We start from the raw sequence: 18353 nt of genomic DNA, 5'->3' as shown, positions 1-18353 counted from the left end.
ATTATGAAGTTTGGCATTTTTCATACTGCGTTATCAGTTGCCAATAATGTGGGATGTAAATTCTACTACATAATTCCACTGCTAAATGCATAACTACTGTTTTTCAATTGGAATCTTGAATTCAGCATAATATCTAAACATAACATAAAATGTAAATGATGAGATAACAAGATGCTTTGCAGCAATTCTTCTTTTCTTATTTTGATTTTATTTAGCAGGATTTTGCTCCATAGTGTTTAATCCGGATGCTTGTACAAGGCTGACAGGTTATGTCATTGTTTGGGCTGTAACTCCCAGGGTCACAGGCAACTGCAAACAAAATAAATAAACAGTATGTCAATTAGAGAAAGGAAGATATCCGCTCATTGTTGACGTTTTTGAAATACTTGAATCTCATGGGCCATATAAGATGAAATATGCATGGGTTTGAATTATATGAAATGAATTAATAATATGAATATAAATAAATAACACGAGAAAGATAATATTGTATCTCAGTGAAACTTGAAGAGATGGGAAAGATGCAATAGATATGAATGAAGGTGATGTGATCTTGTGGAGTAGAGTTATCAATACATGCAGGGAAGTAAAGGTAAAGATTTAATTTTGAATGAAAGGGATGAAAAGTATAACAGAAGGTATGAACTGGTGCAGTGGTGGATTGCTAATTTCTTTACTTTACTTTACTTTACTTTACTTTACTTTACTTTACTTTACTGGTTCAGGCAAGCTCCCATGCTTGCGCTTGCACCCATGCCACTTCTGTGCATGCACCAATCCGGGTTGAACCAGCAGCAACCTACCTCTGACCTGGTGTGATCTAGGTCATTGTTAGTGAATATGAAAATAGAAAGCTGTAAAAGAGGATGATAACTGAACAATCAGGGATGAGCTGGAAAGAGAAAATTGTGATCTGAAAAGAAAATTATGCAACATTCTGAATCCGATCTTTAGGGGGGAAATTTTATGCTGGGTGACAGGACTGAATAATAAAGATAAGGCAAGAAGTGCAGAATAAGTGATTGGGCATTTTTTTGGGGGTGTGTGTCTTTTTTTTAGCCTTTATTTCATTGTTGACACTTGATGACTTCTTGGACAAGTTTCTATGGTTTTCTTGGTAAAGTTTTTAGAAGTGGTTTATCATTGCTTTCTTCCTCCTAGGGCTGAGAGGAAGGGATTGTCCCAGAGTCACCTAGATGGATTTTCGCCTATGGCGGGACTAGAACTCAGTCTCCTGGTTTCTAGCCTGATCCCTGAAGCCCTATACCAAAAGAGCTTTCCTACCTTCTTAGTAACACTATAGTTTGATTTACAGAATTTAGAATGAAGATATTTTATATGTTAGTGGCATAATAATGTAAAGCCACAGTTTCTGTGACTATCTATAGTTTTATGTCCTATTTGACTAAAATAATTTGACTACTGCCACCCATCTTCACAATGCCCACCTCAGACACATCAACATCAGCCAAGCCACCTACAACCTACCCCATCCCATTGGGCCCACAACCTTTGGTAATAACAAAGAATGAGGTACAAGGTCTATTTCATAGACAAAAGCCAGGAAAAGCACCGGGCCCAGAGAAGGCAACTCCTTCTTGCTTAAAAGCTTGTGCTAACCAACTGGCCCACATCTTCACCCACATCTTTAATAAATCTCTAGAGATGTGCTATGTTCCTTCTTGCTTCAAACACTCTACTAATATCCCAATGCCGAAGAAACGCTCCATCAAGGAACTGAACGACTTCAGACCAGTTGCTCTGACATCTGTTGGAATGAAGACTTTTAAAAGGTTAGTGCTGGCCCACCTGAAAACCAATATGGATCTGCTGTTAGACCTCTTACAATTTGCCTACTGAGCAAATAGATTGAAAGATGATGCTGTTAATATGACTCTGCACTACATACTACAACATCTTTGTAGACTTCAGGTAAGCATTCAATACCATCATTCCAGATATCCTTCTAACTAAACTAAATCAGCTAGGGGGACCTGATCACACTTGTAAATGGATCATAAGCTTCCTAACAGACAGGAAGCAGCAAGTGAAGCTAGGTAAAATCACATAAGATATCTGTACAATTAGCACAGGAGCCCCCAAGGCTGTGTGTTCTTTCCACTTCTCTCTATATACCAATGACTGCATCTCAAAAGATCCCTCTGTTAAGGTATTGAGGTTTACAGATGAAACAACAGTGATTGGTCTCATTCGAGACAACAATGAATCTGCATACAGATGGGAGATTGAACTAGCCTTTGGATGCAACCAGAACAATCTTGAACTAAATACACTAACTAAATACACTCAAAACTTAGGATCACCCGCTCCCTCCTAAATAGGAGGGACGTGGCAGACCCCCTACAGGGTAAGGCTGAGGACTACGCCCAGTTCTTAGCGGACAAAGTTGCTCGGTTTCGGTCGGACTTGGACTCCACTGCTGCAGTTCCAGCCGGGACACAAGAGGATTACTTGGCAAACCATCTCTGGGTTGAGTTTCAGGATGTTGCCTCTGGGGATGTGGACAAGGCCATTCGAGCTGTGAGTGCCTCCACCTGTATTCTGGACCCGTGTCCCTCCTGGCTGGTTGCCAACAGCAGTGAGGTGACACGTGGCTGGATCCAGGCGGTCGTAACCGCCTCCCTTCGGGAGGGGCACTTCCCCGCCGCACTTAAAACGGCGGTGGTGAGACCCCTCCTGAAGAAACCATCCTTGGATCCAGCCATTTTAAATAACTATCGTCCTGTCTCCAACCTTCCCTTTATTGGGAAGGTTGTTGAGAAGGTGGTGGCCTTCCAGCTTCAACGGGCCTTGGAGGAAGCTAGTTACCTTGACCCCTTCCAGTCCAGCTTCAGGCCCGGTTACAGCACAGAAACCGCTTTGGTCGCATTGACCGATGATCTCTGGAGGGCCAGAGATGGAGGCCATGCGTCCATCCTGGTTCTCCTTGACCTCTCGGCGGCTTTCGATACCATCGACCATGGTATCCTTCTGCGACGACTGCGGGAGGTGGGGGTGGGAGGCACTGTTTTGCAGTGGTTCTCCTCCTACCTCTCGGACAGGTCGCAGTCAGTGTTGGTCAGGGGGCAGAGATCGTCCCTGAGGCCCCTAAAATATGGGGTGCCGCAGGGTTCGGTCTTATCCCCCCTACTATTTAACATGAAACCGCTGGGCGAGATCATTCGGAGGCACAGGATAAAATACCATCAATATGCGGACGATACGCAATTGTATCTGTCCGCCCTGTGCCAACTCAATGAAGCGGTGGACGTGATGAACCGGGGTCTTGAGGCCGTTAAGAACTGGATGAGTGCTAACAAACTGGTACTCAACCCGGACAAGACCGAGTGGCTGTTGTGTTTCCCTCCCAATAATTTGGCCAATGTTCCATCTATCAGGCTGGGGGGGTCAAATTTTATACCCCTCAGATAGGGTTCGTAACTTAGGAGTCCTCCTGGACCCACAGCTGACTCTCGACCATCATTTGTCGGCTGTGACCAGGGGGGCATTTGCCCAGGTTCGCCTGGTCTGCCAGTTACGACCCTACCTGAACCGGGAGGCTCTCGCAACAGTCACTCGAGCCCTTGTGATCTCTAGGCTGGAATACTGCAATGTGCTCTACATGGGGCTGCCCTTGAGGTGCATCCGGCGACTGCAGTTAGTTCAGAATGCGGCCGCGTGAGTGATAGTGGGCGCACCGCGGTTCGCCCACATAACACCCATCCTCCGCGAGCTGCACTGGCTACCTGTTGATCTCCGGGTGCGCTTCAGAGTGTTGTTGACAATCTTTAAAGCCCTTCATGGTAGTGGATCTGAGTACTTGAGAGACCGCCTTCTGCCAATCACCTCCCTCCGACCGATAAGATCGCACAGACTGGGCCTCCTCCGAATCCCATCCGCCAGTCAATGCCGACTGGCGACTACACGGAGGAGAGCCTTTTCTGTTGCAGCTCCGACCCTGTGGAACGATCTCCACGTCGAGATACGCACACTCACCACCGTCCAGGCCTTCCGCACAGCCCTCAAGACCTGGCTATCCCAACAGGCCTGGGGATAAGCTTCTCATTTGCCCCACCCGAGTGTTGAGTGTTGAATGCAAGTTGTGTTTTTAGTATTTTATTTTGTTCACATATTGTTTATTTTTGAACTGCACCCCCTCCCTAATGATTGTAAGCCGCCCTGAGTCCCCTCAGGGAAAAGGGCGGCCTATAAATCCTAATAATAATAATAATAATAATAATAATAATAACTCCGCCGTTGCCGGTCCCAAGCCCGGATGAGAAAGGAGGAAGGTTGGGATCAGGTTGGCATCTAGTCCCGTAAAAAAAACCCCGCCAACCCATACAATATGGTGAAAAAAACGAATAAGAATTCCATACCGCATCGGTCGTCGCGCGGGTTAACAAGGGCCACGGCGGATGTTGGGGTCCCTGGACATCCGTCGACAAGTGGGCTACAAGTGGACCAGCCAACAAAACGACAAAAATATAGTGCAGATGAAAACCGTGCCATAATGGCCTGTTACTACAACTCAGAGCCAGAAAAAAGAGGATATTTAAAGCGAATGTATGAATTATGGAAACAACAATATCCAGATTCAAATGTTAGTGAACAACGACTAGCAGATCAAAGGCGATTTATTATACAGAATAAAGTGTTTAGTGAAGTTGAACATGAGGAAATTCAGGCAAATTGCAAAACCCAAAAAACAATATCACAAGCGGAAATAACTGATATTCAAGACACAACTAAAGACACTATAGTAGAACTCCCAGAAGAAGCTCTCAGGGAGGAAATAACATCACCACCACTAGAACCAGTTATCACTGAACCAACTGATGAACTAACTCAAAAACAAAAAGAATTGAAGGATAAGATCATGGAGCATTTTCTGCTTAATGAGGAAAGGCAACGTTTACCATCACTAAAAACTGTGCCTAAGAAAATTTTGGCCCCTATCATGAAAATGGTTAATGCAGTGTTTTCAACAATTGAACCGGGATCCATCTTGGAAACAAACCAGTTAATGTACAGCGCAGCTGTAATAGTCACTAATGAACTAGGCATTAAAATTAAAGTACCTAGTCACACAACAGAAAAAGCATCAAAGCCAAAGTGGAAAATCCGTCTAGAACAAAAAATCAAAAAATTAAGGGCAGATGCTAGTAACTTAAAGAACATGCATGAGCAACGGCTTAAAAACAACAAAATCATAGATCGGCTAATCAGAAGATATAGATTGGATACAAGAAACATCAATGAAGCTGTAGAGATTGTAAAACAGCAGATAACAGCAACAGCTAGAAAAATTGAAAGATATGAGGCACGAATCATCCAATATAAACAAAATCAGCAATTTCGATCAGACCAACGGCGTTTTTATCAAAGTCTTAATGTGAATGGTGACACCAAAAGTGAAAAACCAGAAAAGCAGGCCACAGTTGAATTCTGGAAAGAATTGTGGGAAAATGCAAAGGACTACAACAAGGAAGCAAAGTGGATACATGACTTTGAGAAAAGCATTGGCAACAAACAAATGCAAGTATTAGAAATAACAACTGAGATGATCAAAAATCGAGTTAAAAAGGTAAAGAATTGGACATCACCTGGAAAGGACCAATTACATGGTTTCTGGCTCAAATATCTGACCAGTTTACATGCAATATTGGCCAGGCAACTGAATGAAATTTTACAAAAGGGCCAAATTGATGAATGGTTGACAACTGGAAAAACATACTTGATTCAGAAAGATCCAACTAAAGGAACAACACCTGAAAACTATAGACCAATAACATGCTTACCAACAACCTTCAAATTACTCACAGGCATTATTGCAGATAACATGATGGATTATTTGGAAACAAACAACATCTTGCCAGTAGAGCAAAAAGGCAACAAAAGAAGGAGCAGGGGCACAAAAGATCAGCTTCTAATTGATAAAATGATATTAGAAAATTGTAAGAACAGAAAAACGAACTTGAATATGGTCTGGATTGATTACAAAAAGGCATTTGACTCACTGCCACATAGTTGGATCATAAAATGCTTAGAAACAACTGGCATTAGCAAAAATATTACATCCTTTACTGAAAAGGCAATGAAACAATGGAGAACTGAGTTGGCAGTAGGGAATGAGAGCTACGGAATGGTTAATATCAAGCGAGGAATTTTCCAGGGTGATTCACTTTCACCTCTTCTCTTCATCATCGCAATGATCCCACTATCAGTAATCTTAAAAAAAATGAAATTAGGCTACCAAACAGCCAAAAAAGCTGAAAAAATTTCGCATTTACTATATATGGATGATTTGAAACTCTATGGAAAGTCAGAAATAGAAATCCAATCATTGACAAATACAGTCCGAGTATTCAGCACCGATATTTCAATGCAGTTTGGCATGGAAAAATGCGCCACTGTATCCATAAAAAGGGGCAAAATCACTGCATCTGAGGGAATTGAAATGCCCAATGGCCAACTAATTAAATGCAAAGAAAATGAAGCCTACAAATACTTAGGCATTCTGCAGTTGGATAACATCAAGCATGGAGAAGTAAAAACTATTGTCAGGCGAGAGTACACCAACAGAGTTAGGAAAATTTTAAAATCTAAATTGAATGGTGGAAATACAATCAAGGCCATAAATACCTGGGCAATACCAGTTATAAGATACACAGCTGGCATAGTTAACTGGACACAAGCTGATTTGGACCTTTTGGACCGAAAAACCAGGAAACTAATGACAATACACTACAGTTTACATCCACGTGGTGATACTGATAGACTATATCTGCCCCGAAAATCAGGTGGCAGAGGATTATTACAAGTGAAGCAAACAGTTGAAGAAGAAAAACATGCACTGGCTGATTATTTAAAAGACACTCAAGAACATCTATTAATCGAAGTAAAGAACAAAAATCTACTGAAGGCCCAACAGACAAAACAAGAATACAGAAAAGATGTGATAAAATCAAGAATGGAGAGTTGGCAGAACAAAGCACTGATTGGTCAATTTCTGGAAAAAATAAAAGATAAAGTGGACAGTGAACAAACTTGGTTATGGTTAAAAACAGGTACATTAAAGAAAGAAACAGAGTCACTAATCCTGGCTGCGCAAGAACAAGCTATCCGCACAAATGCCATTAAGGCCAAAATCGAAAAATCCTCTGATGATGCCAAATGCAGACTTTGCAAAGAAGCTGATGAAACTGTTGATCACATACTCAGCTGCTGTAAAAAAATCACGCAGACTGATTATAAATTGCGGCACAATTCAGTAGCACAAATGATCCATTGGAATTTGTGCAAAAATTATAATATTAAAACAGCAACAAACTGGTGGGAACATCAGCCTGAAAAAGTCACCGAAAATCAGATGGTCAAGATCTTGTGGGATTTCCGTATACAAACCGACAAAATACTGGCGCATAATACACCAGACATCACACTGGTTGAGAAAAATAAGGTCACAATCATAGACATCGCAATACCAGGTGATAGCAGGGTCGCCGAGAAGGAACATGAAAAAATCGCAAGATACCAGGACTTAAAAATCGAAATTCAACGACTATGGCACAAACCAGCAGTGGTAATTCCAGTGGTAATTGGCACACTGGGTGCTATTCCAAAAGCACTGGAATTACATTTAAAACAGTTAAAAATTGACAAAATCACCATCAGTCAAATGCAAAAAGCTGTACTGCTTGGATCTGCACGCATATTACGAAAATACGTTACGACGTCCTAGGCCCCTGGGTGGGGCCCAACTAGTAACCAATGCCAAATCCGGCGAAACAACGGGCCGCTGTGATACAATTGTACAATAATAATAATAATAATAATAATAATAATAATAATAATAATAATAATAATAATAATAATAATAATAATTTAAAAAAAACTGTAGAAATGGTGGTAGATTTTAGGAGAAACATTCCTATACTATCATCTTTTACAATACGGTAGACAATACTCTATAATATCAACGGTAAAGTTGTTCAAGTTTCTAGGTTCTATCCTATCTCAAGACTTAAAATGGATACCTAACATCAAAATCATCATCAAAAAAGCACAACAAAGACGTTCTTTCTGTGCCAACTCAGAAAGCTCAAACTGCCCAAAGAGCTGCTGATTCAATTCTACAGAGGAATTATTGAGTCTGTCATCTGCACCTCTATAACTGTCTGGTTTGGCTCTGCAACCAAACGAGATAGACAAAACTTCAACAGATAATTAGAACTGTAGAAAAAAATTGCTAACAACATGGAAGCATTGAGGACTGTATACTGCATGAGGCAAAAATAGGGCTGTAAAAAAAAATAACTACAGACCGCTCACATCCTGAATAAAAATTGTTTCAACTTCTACCCTCAAAATGATGGTTTAGGGCTCTGCACACCAGAACAATAAGACACAAGGACAGTTTTTCCCAAATGCCATCACTACTAAACAACCAATTCCCACAACATTGTAAAATTATCTACTAATACTGTATTACTGTTCTTCTTCTCATCCTTGCTAGTACCTATCCCTTCCCACTTATGGTTATATCCATGTTCCTTGTATCTTTACAACTTATATTGTTTTTATTGTTTCCTAGTATAATTTGATTGCTTATTAGTATCCTATAAGTATCACTAAGTGTTGTATCTTATGATTCTTGATGAATATATTTTATTTTTTCTTTATGTACACTGAGAGCATATGCACCAAAGATAAATTCCTTGTGTGTCCAATCACACTTGGCCGATAAAGAATTCTATTCTATCAAGGCTGCATATGAGGAAAAATGCATATGTGAAAATGATGGCTATTAAAGTGAAGATGAGAAAATGTGTGTATACACAGAATAGAAAGGTGCAATTAATGCAATAGAAGAGATGAGGGAACAGATAAGATTAAAAGAGAGCATGCAAAATGATTTGATGAAAATAAGGAATTCTTCTGAAATTGAATAGAGAGGGATGAACAAAGAGAATCCCTCAATCAGAGGTTGGAACTTGATAAAACAATGAAACTCAAAGTGTCTGATGCTATAATTTAGCTCCTCCTTCCCCTCCTCTTCCTCCTCGTCTTAGCAATACTGGAAATTCAATTACACACAATTCCAATAAGAAAAATAATAAAGAAGATGTTGGGAGGAGAGCCCAGTAAGCCATCTGGGATATATGGAGCCCTTTCAAAGGACATGCACAGAACACGGAAGCTGGGTATAATCACAAAGGAAAACTACTAGGAGGTAGCTGATATTGGCAGGAAAATAGAAATAAAACACACAGTGAACTGAGCTCACAAAGGAAGATAAAGATAACAAAAGGAAGAAAAAGGGACAACTGGGTTAGATAGTAAGATCTTGATAGGAGATCAGGAGGCCAGAACCTCTCAAGTCATACTTAACTGTCTCTACAAAGTGGCGCTGTGTTCAAATGAAAATAAGCAGATTGATTGGCACAATGTAGAGGAGCAGAAAAAACATATAGCCTAGAGCCAATAATAAGATTTAAAAAGATCTTGGTACAGGGGAATAATCTTCTTAGTGATAAAACTGAGTAAAATTGCAGAGAACCTTTGATAACCCAAAACAGTATTTGAAAATTACCTATAGTAATTTAATATAATTCCTTTTGGGACATTACACTGTGCAGCTATAGACCATTTTAGCAGGTGGCAGTAAACTTAAAAGAAAACCTGAACCCTAAATCAAATTCAGTAAAAAAAAAAATCCCCCCTAAAATGGTTTTTGTCAAAATAAATGAATGCTCTTGCTTGATTTAACCAACAAGCTAAGAGGATTTAACCATTGCCGTGTAAACTATGACCAATCACAAATGGTAAGATGGTTGTGAGGTTAAATCAAAAGCAGAGTCCTTGAGTAAATAAGCACATGGATTAAAATAAATACCACAGCAATTTGCACAGTCATTGTGGATGAAGTCATTTTTCCCAAACCCTGGACGACAGCTGTCTAGCCGAGTAACTTGGAAACTGTGATCTATATAATGGATTGCAGGGATCTTCACAAACTCATGCTTCAAGATGTACCATTGTTCACGGAAAAACTTTTCAATGAGCCCTCGAGCCTAAAACATTAAAACAAGAACATTAATAAATGAAATCATAGGAATAAACCTTGATGCCCAGCGTCCTGAAATCTTGCTCACACAATGTAAGGCCAATCAAAGGGTCAACTGCCTGGGGATCTTCTAGGCTTCGTTGTAGGTAAATTAAACCGAAGAGTTCATGTGGCCAATGCCACCCTTCTCAAATTTCTAGGAGGAAAGGCTGTTTCTTATCCAGTCCACTTTACAAACTTTATTTATTTAAATTTATCGGGCACCCAACTCCAATGGACATTAGTTGTAAGGATACATCAGAAGCACACTCCCAAATAACCAGGTGGATAAAATAAATGCTGTAACAATTTATATTGATGTTTCTAATAAGCCTTCAGGTCAATCCTGTCTGGTATTTGCTCTCTCTGTTTATGGGGGAATGCTGCCAATGCTTGTGTTGCAGTTTTGTGTTTTGATAAAATCCCTGCATTGATTTAAGATAGATTTCAAGGTATTTTGTGATTCAAAGTGCTGATTTTAACCTCAAGGGGCCTAGATGTCTTGGCTCCCAGCTACTCTCAGGTACCTCTTCTAAATGGAATTGAATAATTTGATATATTTTTTATGTGAGAAATTATGAGTTTGTCTCAGTTTAGAGGGTGGGGGCCCAGAAGCAATGTTTCTGGATGATGGTATTTCTTCTATGCCAAGGTGGCATTAAATCACGGGTCCCCAAACTTGGCAACTTTAAGACTTGTGGACTTCAACTCCAAGAATTCTCCAGCCGACTTGAAGTCCACAAGAAAATTGCCAAGTTTGAAGACCTCTGTATTAAATCTTGATAGTATTCTAAAAGCTGATTAAAACAACCAATGAGAGAATAAACTTCTATGATCTTGGGTTGGATTTTATTGTTATTTAAAGTTCTTACAGAAAAATGACCTGCAATCTGATCCTCAATCTAATTTAGTAACTCTGAAGAAAGTGACTGTGACATTTCATCGTTTATGGAAGTATATACTTTTTAATGATCTATCTATTTTGGCAGGAACACAGCTTATCTGGTTCAGGATGACTTAATTTTATTTTAATTTTCAGACTCTAAAGGATGCAGGGCAATTGTGCTGATGCATCAGTTCACTGAACAGGGTAGGCTTAAACTTTTTTCTCTTTTTAATTGGTGGAATAAAAATAGGTAAATAGGATATTTACCTATTTTTATTGTTGAGATTTCAAACATCTCTATGCTTTGATACCCTATTTCTCACCCCCACCACTGAATTCTGCATTTTGATGCTAAAGTTAAATAGTTAAATCTGCAGGGAGATCCCAGGGCCCAGCAATAGGTTCTTGCAACCACAACCTGCAGTTTGACACCTTTTAAACTATTTGGTATTTTGAGTATCCAGAAACATGCCAGTTTGAAAAAGTCTGGGGGGAAAATCTCGAACCTTATGTACATGGCTGTTGGTAATTTCTTCACAGTCAGTGGTAATGTGACGGCAACTAACCTCCCAGCCAGGGGCAAATGGATTTACTAAGTGACAAAAAGAAATAAACATTTGCAGATAAAAATATACTTCTCTATGAATTGTGCCTAAATATAATAAATAATTCAAACCTGGGCATTGAAATGGGACTCACAATTGTATGGATTTATGATTTCAGCCACAAAGGCTATTTCTCCCTGGGCCATAACAACTGTGCCTTATGTAGAGCTGTTCCTAGGAAGAACAATTAATTTAAAAGAGACATAACCTGTAATCCAGCTTCATCTTTGAGTTACCCAGATCAAAACATGTAAAGCCAATTGTTACAGTGAAAGCAGATGGAAGTGGGAAGAAAAAAGCTGTTAGAGTCCCAATTTATCTAACTAGGTACCATGGACAGCAGCTGAAAGAAGCATTTTCATACTGGCTGTCAAAGTTTCCTGAGGAAATATTTCCCAATTTTTCTGTGACCCCGAAATTGCAATGAATTCAAGATATATACTCCACTCAGGGTGCAGATTAGTCATACCATCACTTCACTTCAGCAGTGCAACTGATTTCGTCTTTCAGCTGAACTTCCAATAGATGTATAGAATTTTTGCTGATGCTGGATTAAAAAGATTTAGCCTGTGACAATCCCCCCTCCCTCAAAATACAGTAGAAGCTCTGGTGATAATAATTAGCCCGCAATAATTTTCTGTTCAGAGTTTTCCATGGACTACCCATAGCAAACCTCTTGTGACTGAATTCAAGAGAATATATTTCAGAATGACACAATCTTGGAATTTTCAAAGGGAAAAATTAACAAAGCTCACTTCAAAAACCAAAAGGAGAGCAGCTATGCCTGTATTAAATGGATAAAATTGGCTGAGGGCGAGGACACAGAACTAAATTAAAGGGATTATGATTTGATGAAATCATGCCATCAATAAGAAAGGCACTGAAAACATAGTTATATTGAACAGAGACTCCCCCCCCCCACAATCCAGCTCCACACAGTTTGTCCAGATAAGAGAAAAAGTATGCTGAAAAAGTAAGTATTATTTTTATATTACCTTGAAAAACAATGAATAGTTCATCTACTAATCCATGTTTGGGTCGCTTGACAGAAAAACATCTGTATGATGAATCGGCGATGTGGCATTTCAGATAATCAATCAGATTATTCAAGATTTTCTGTAGTTCTTCAAAGAATTGTCTATTAGCTGTTAATTTGCATTCTTTGGTTGTAAAGTGAACAGATATACGATAAGTATAGTCTGGTTCTCGATATGCTTCAAAAAATGGGATGAGGAAAGAAATAGAATGTAAGTGGCGGGGAAAGTAATATGTTGTTGCTCTTCATAAATCTTGGTTTATTATCTACATTATTATTGTCTGCATTAGAAATACAGAATAAAAATCTGGAGCATTCTCTTTTGAAGTATCTACATACCATCTTGACAAACTGATGAGATGAAGTACACAAATATGCTACTTTGGGATAGCCATTTCAATAGCCTGGTTTATTTTCTTTTTCTCATTGTTTCTCAAGAAGGATCGAAAAAATAATATCTTCATAATATATGTGTATATGTACAGTATATACTAGCTGAATATCTGTGCTCCGCTACAAAACTATGTGATTGGGCTTGATAAATTGACACTTACAGCTTGAAAATTAACGAGTGGTTATGATCATTCTCTCCTCTCCCTCTCTCTCCTCTCGCTTACTCCACAGAGGCCTCTCCTATCTTATCCCCTTCTCTTCCTTGGGATGTCCCCATTGATCCTCTCCAAACTCCCAGCCTGAAGGCTAGAAGAGTCATGTGCTGGCTATGCCCAAGTAGCAGTTGGGGTTTTCAGGTGGGGAGGGGGGAGTAGAACATCTAACTCCTTAGCATCAGAGCGGGTTAACAATAATATAAAAAATACTAATGATCTGATGTCATTTTGAAAAATTCTTTCTTAGTGAGCACCTAGAAGCCAAATTTCAAGTTTGTAGGCTTTACAATTCTGAAGATTCTGTGATGCTGCATGAGTGGTATTTTGCTTTTATATATATAGATTTCTGCCTGCTACTTAAATATGAATGTTCCAGAGGATACTTGGACTAGCATACAGATGTCACAATGAAGAAAAAAAAATATCTAAAAACAGGCACTTCAGTGAAGATGTAATTATGGGTGGAGAATTCTGGGAGTTGAAGTCCAACATCTTAAAACTGGTGAGGTTGAGACACACTGGTTTAGTGTTCTTGGCTTTTGATTGATTGATATACACACAATGTAACGTAACATAATATAGTAACAACATAACATTACATTATTTTATATATATTTCCCAGTATGAACTACAAAAACTGCCCAGTGTGATCTACAGCTCAAGTTGCTATAAAAGGCAGAGGTGCAGGGATCAACTAAAAACTGGAAAATTTGAGTTAATGGAGGCTTATCATTTTGGAATAACTACTATGCCTTTAATATAATACATAATCACTTATGTTTTTTTTAGTGCCACATAAAATAGCATAAACTACTTGGAAGCAGATAAAATACTAGGTGAAAATGGGATTGATATATTTTGGGGTTCTATACACTGTGGAAAACCAATTCATTTTCTTAGCATTGTCATACTATCACATTTAATGGAATCTTACATGCTATGGAGATTCTGTTAACCAATTAAGAAATGTAGGATATCATGTAAATACAGGCATGAAATAGGATGGAATCATAACGTTTTATCAAAGAAGTATCTCATGTTCATACACAATTTTTAAATTTAAAAATTAAGAAACCCAAAATAGTAATTTCACAGGGGAGGAAATGGTAAGATTTGGCTGTTCAGATCTGGGGCATTTTTATTTGGAGGGTAGTAGGTGCCATCTAGTGGCATGATGTTTCTATGTTGTTCATCTCCCCTTGCACGCAAACTACCTTATATATCTGAAGGGTGAACAAGATGTTTTAAAATTGTTTTTGATCTTGGGAAAGAAACAGAAGAGGAAGTTGTCTTAATTAGACCAGAACAATTATGAGAAGGTTGAGATAGAGAAAAAGAACTTTTCAATATTGTTCTAGTGGAACATTTGTTCTGTTAGAATTTCTTCACCTGTTTACTCATTATAATGGAAAAAATGCATAGGCATTTGAAAACATATTACAGGGAAGGGATTCTTTTGATTAGAACAGTGGCCCACAGGGAAAAAATTAAGCACCCCTTTTCTCTGATACAATTGTTCCAATCAAATTCAGACTCTTATATGGACATACTATGGTAAAAAATAAGAATAAGAAAAACACTGGGACATATTTCCATCATGTTGAATTGGCCCTGAAGCTTTGTGAGTGGGCTGGAGGAAGTACTTCCTACTGAATTCTTTGCCTGAAGTCTGTATTTTCATACCAACCAACCTCTTAATTTGCCCCCGAACTATTTTCCAACTCATGGCAGAAAAAAATATATTGCCTGCACATCTTTTCCAGTGCAGAAAAAAAGATAGCAGTTGATTATATTTTCATGTGAATCTTTTATTTTCCAACATAGTCTACTATTTTTCATACAATTAAAATTATACAGTATGTCTAATGGAATATTTTGTTTTAAATTGTTTCTTTAGGAGACTAGGTGAAAGGTGGATTAGACCTTTTGAAAATCCAAACTTTTTAAAATGTTTTTTTTTTATTAATTTGGATTTAAAGCTTAGATTAGCCTAATGAGGAGCAACTTGGCACAACCTAAAATAGGGCTTACCATAAACCATAAATTTATAGGTCTTAAATCTTTCTTCTTCTGCTTGCATGTCGTTTCGAAAAACTCTGTAAGAAAGCGTGCACATATAAGATCCAGACATGTGCTCCTTAAAACCAACCAACATCAGCTTTCCAGTTTCTGTGAGGTTCACATATTGTTTTCCTGCAACAAAAATGAGAAGCCAGGTCAACATAATTCAAGTTTGGGTCTGTCTAAGCTTTTGGCTTTCCTGGGCTACTCTGAGTGAAGAATTGTCTTGAGCTAGTTATAAAATATAGAATAGAGTAACTACTACTAAAAATCATATGTTAAAAGTTTACAATCTTGTGGAGCTCATTACTGAGTGTCCAGCCTGCAGGCTATAGTTTAGATACACCTGATCTTAACTTTGGCTTTTAAAACAGCACTCCTTGGAAAGTAAAAGTTGAATATCACATTTTTAGGAGGCACCTCAATTTTGTTTCCTGTTTAACAATGGCATTCAAGGCTTTTAGTAGTTTTTCCTAATACTTGAAGGAGGACTGTCTCCTTCAGTATATAACTGTTCAGATATTATGATTTGCATGTGTGTTTTTGTGTGTGTGTGTGTGTGTGTGTGTGTGTGTGTGATTGAGCATGGAATTTCCATTACTAACTGATGCAGTTATAAAGCATGATATGTGACTGCAATGGAAATTATGGCAGTTCTGGCTGCCATCGTTAAGTGAATAACTTAAGTAGGAAAGACTTGCAATTTGTGAACTCCTGCCAGCTTCCCTATTGACTGTGATTGTAGGAAGCTAGGAAAGAAGTCTCACAAATGATGATCACGTGACTTTGGGATGCTGCAACATTAATTAACTGTAAGTCAGGTGCCAAGTACCTGGATTGTGATTGGAGACTTCAGGGACACTTCAACCGACATAAGTTTGAGGACTAGTCATAAATACCACTGTTGTGAGTTACAGTGGCCTCTGAACAGGTTTTGTAAAGCAAGAATCATTTTAAACTATTTTTCTTTCTCCTAAGACTCTTCTCCTTGATTTTTATTTTCACAGGCATTTTGGAAATTGATGGGATTCACAATCCTGCAATCCCATCCTTTGCTTGTGTATGTTTTCTTAATTGGAGAATCTCTGCTGGAGATTCTCCTACCCACACTTCCTGATTCACACCTCTACCAGCTGAATTTGAGGAAAAAGCATATTTTTCCAAGTACTATGTTTACAGCTTTTGTGCATTGTTGTTATTATTACTGATCAGGAGTGGGTTCCAACTGCTGCTACTGTCAGTTCACTCAGGGACATGCATGAAGTACTTAAAAAACGCTTCTGTGCATGCGCAAAAGCAAAAAACAAGACGGCGGTGCTTATGGCGCCGCCAAGAGAATCAATTTGTGGGCATTGCAGGCCAAGTTACTACCTACTCAGCTGAACTGGTCCGAACCGGTAGGAATCCACCTCTGTTACTGATATTGTTAATGTACCTTGTATGCCATACAGAGCTATAACATTTTGAGAACAAATAGAGCTTGCAGGACCATTTTGATAGTGCAAGTTTTGAAAACAAATGAATATTTTGATTAAAATGTAACTTACTTTTTAGGTTCTGTCCATCTGGTCCAATCCAGAGATAGTTGGGGTCTATAACTTCACTTTGTGAAAGAGACAAATCCATGCAGACAAGATAGGGGCTGTTTCTGTGCACTTTGACATAAACATTGACTGCAGAAGAAGATGAAACAGGCATCTTCCATAGCTATTGTGCAAAATAACAACACAGAGAAAATTAAAGCTTCCCTTAGCTTCCCCTTGAGCACACATCCAGTGAAGTAGAACTTACATCTCTCTGAATAAAAGCAATCCGACAATGTAATCAATTGCTCAGAGAAATGATGGCCCCTCACTTCACTGAAAATGTTTATGAGGACTAGTCAGCCATCTGTCAGGGATGCTTTAATTTGTATTTGTATTCTGAGCTGATGATAGGACTTGCTGGCCTAAATCAGTGTTTCTCAACCTCAGCAATTTTAAGATGACTGGTGGGGGGGGGGGATTTTAAGAATATATGCTGGCTGGGGAATTCTGGGAGTTGATGTCCACATATCTTCAAGTTCCTGATGCCTTATTGTTTTCCATCACAAATAAATATTCTTAGCTTATTCACCCACACTATTGTTTAAAACTATTTTCTTTAAACAATCTCCTATTCTGAGTGTGAAACTGCTGATTTGATTGTGAAATAGATTGCTTTGGGCAAGTGTTTTGAACACAGGATTGCTCCACATTCAGAACAATTGCTTTGAAGATTATTTTTTTCTGTCTGCTGTAAAAACACACTATTTTCTTTTTTCAGCAGTAGTTTCGATGTCCTGCAGTTTAGGGATAATATGGGGAAGAGCTTTCTCTGCTATGGTATCCCAACTGTGGAATGCCTTTTTCCTGCAGGTGAACCAACACCTTTGGTTCGTTTCAATTGGTTTTTGTGGATTGTTACCAGCCAAGAGAACCTAGTGGCTGAGCTAGAAATGTTTTCAACATACAGGTAGTCTTCCGTTAACAATGATAACTGAGGCTGGAAGATTTCAGAATTTTATATAAGTAACTCTTAGGGTCTGCCCAGTGATAGAACATAAAATGTAATTCTTGGTTTTAGTTTCCCTAAAGAATTTTGCTTTTTATGGGTCAATAATTTGTTTGAGCTTATCTGTTTCCAGAATATAGGTACATTCTTTGCATCATCTTAGTTTTTCATTAAAAACATAAAATGTTACCTTTATGATTAACGTTGCCATATATATAATTCTTTCTAATTAACTTAACAGAATACTGTGTTTCGTCCACTCCATTTCCTATTGCAGGGGGGAAAAAGTATTAAAGTTTATCATTCAGATTAGACCTGGGAATTAATGAGCAAATGTTTGCTATTTTGCCACTTAAAAATATATTTCTAGCATATTTTTAAACAAAAAAAGTTTTAGTTACCACTTCCCCTAATGTACATATTTAAAAATACACTTCCCAAAGACTTCTCAATGCAAATTGTCTTGATATTGCTCTTTATTACATCAATTTCCCTGATGCAATTGTTTTCATTTCAC

At 38.5% G+C, this 18353-nt stretch overlaps 1 protein-coding gene across 1 annotated transcript; it reads right to left on the bottom strand.

Moving 5' to 3' along the window:
- Nucleotides 1-203: 203 nt before the first annotated feature.
- On the bottom strand, nucleotides 204-16985 carry ZPBP2 (zona pellucida binding protein 2). Its single transcript, XM_032238251.1, has 6 exons — nucleotides 16852-16985; nucleotides 15275-15436; nucleotides 12595-12813; nucleotides 11501-11586; nucleotides 9899-10076; nucleotides 204-309 (listed from the first exon to the last, which is right to left on the bottom strand). Exons 1-6 carry the CDS (start codon nucleotides 16928-16930, stop codon nucleotides 212-214), a joined length of 822 nt encoding a protein of 273 aa, XP_032094142.1. The 5' UTR covers nucleotides 16931-16985; the 3' UTR covers nucleotides 204-211.
- Between the last annotated feature and the right edge of the window lie 1368 nt (nucleotides 16986-18353).

This window comes from Thamnophis elegans, chromosome Z (genome assembly GCF_009769535.1).
Source record: "Thamnophis elegans isolate rThaEle1 chromosome Z, rThaEle1.pri, whole genome shotgun sequence".
Classification (NCBI taxonomy): Eukaryota; Metazoa; Chordata; class Lepidosauria; order Squamata; family Colubridae; genus Thamnophis; species Thamnophis elegans.
The sequence above is the reverse complement of the archived record's forward strand: the minus strand, read 5'-3'. Positions and strand labels throughout refer to the sequence as shown.

Excerpts from the sequence above, each read along its gene's own strand:
- ZPBP2 (XM_032238251.1), bottom strand. The coding sequence starts at position 16,930 with ATGGATTTGTCTCTTTCACAAAGTGAAGTTATAGACCCCAACTATCTC. Across the intron at positions 15,437-16,851 it reads AGATGGACAGAACCTAAAAA|GAAAACAATATGTGAACCTC; the intron begins GTAAGTTACATT and ends TTTTTGTTGCAG. Across the intron at positions 310-9,898 it reads TGACTGTGCAAATTGCTGTG|TTGCCTGTGACCCTGGGAGT; the intron begins GTATTTATTTTA and ends TTTTGTTTGCAG.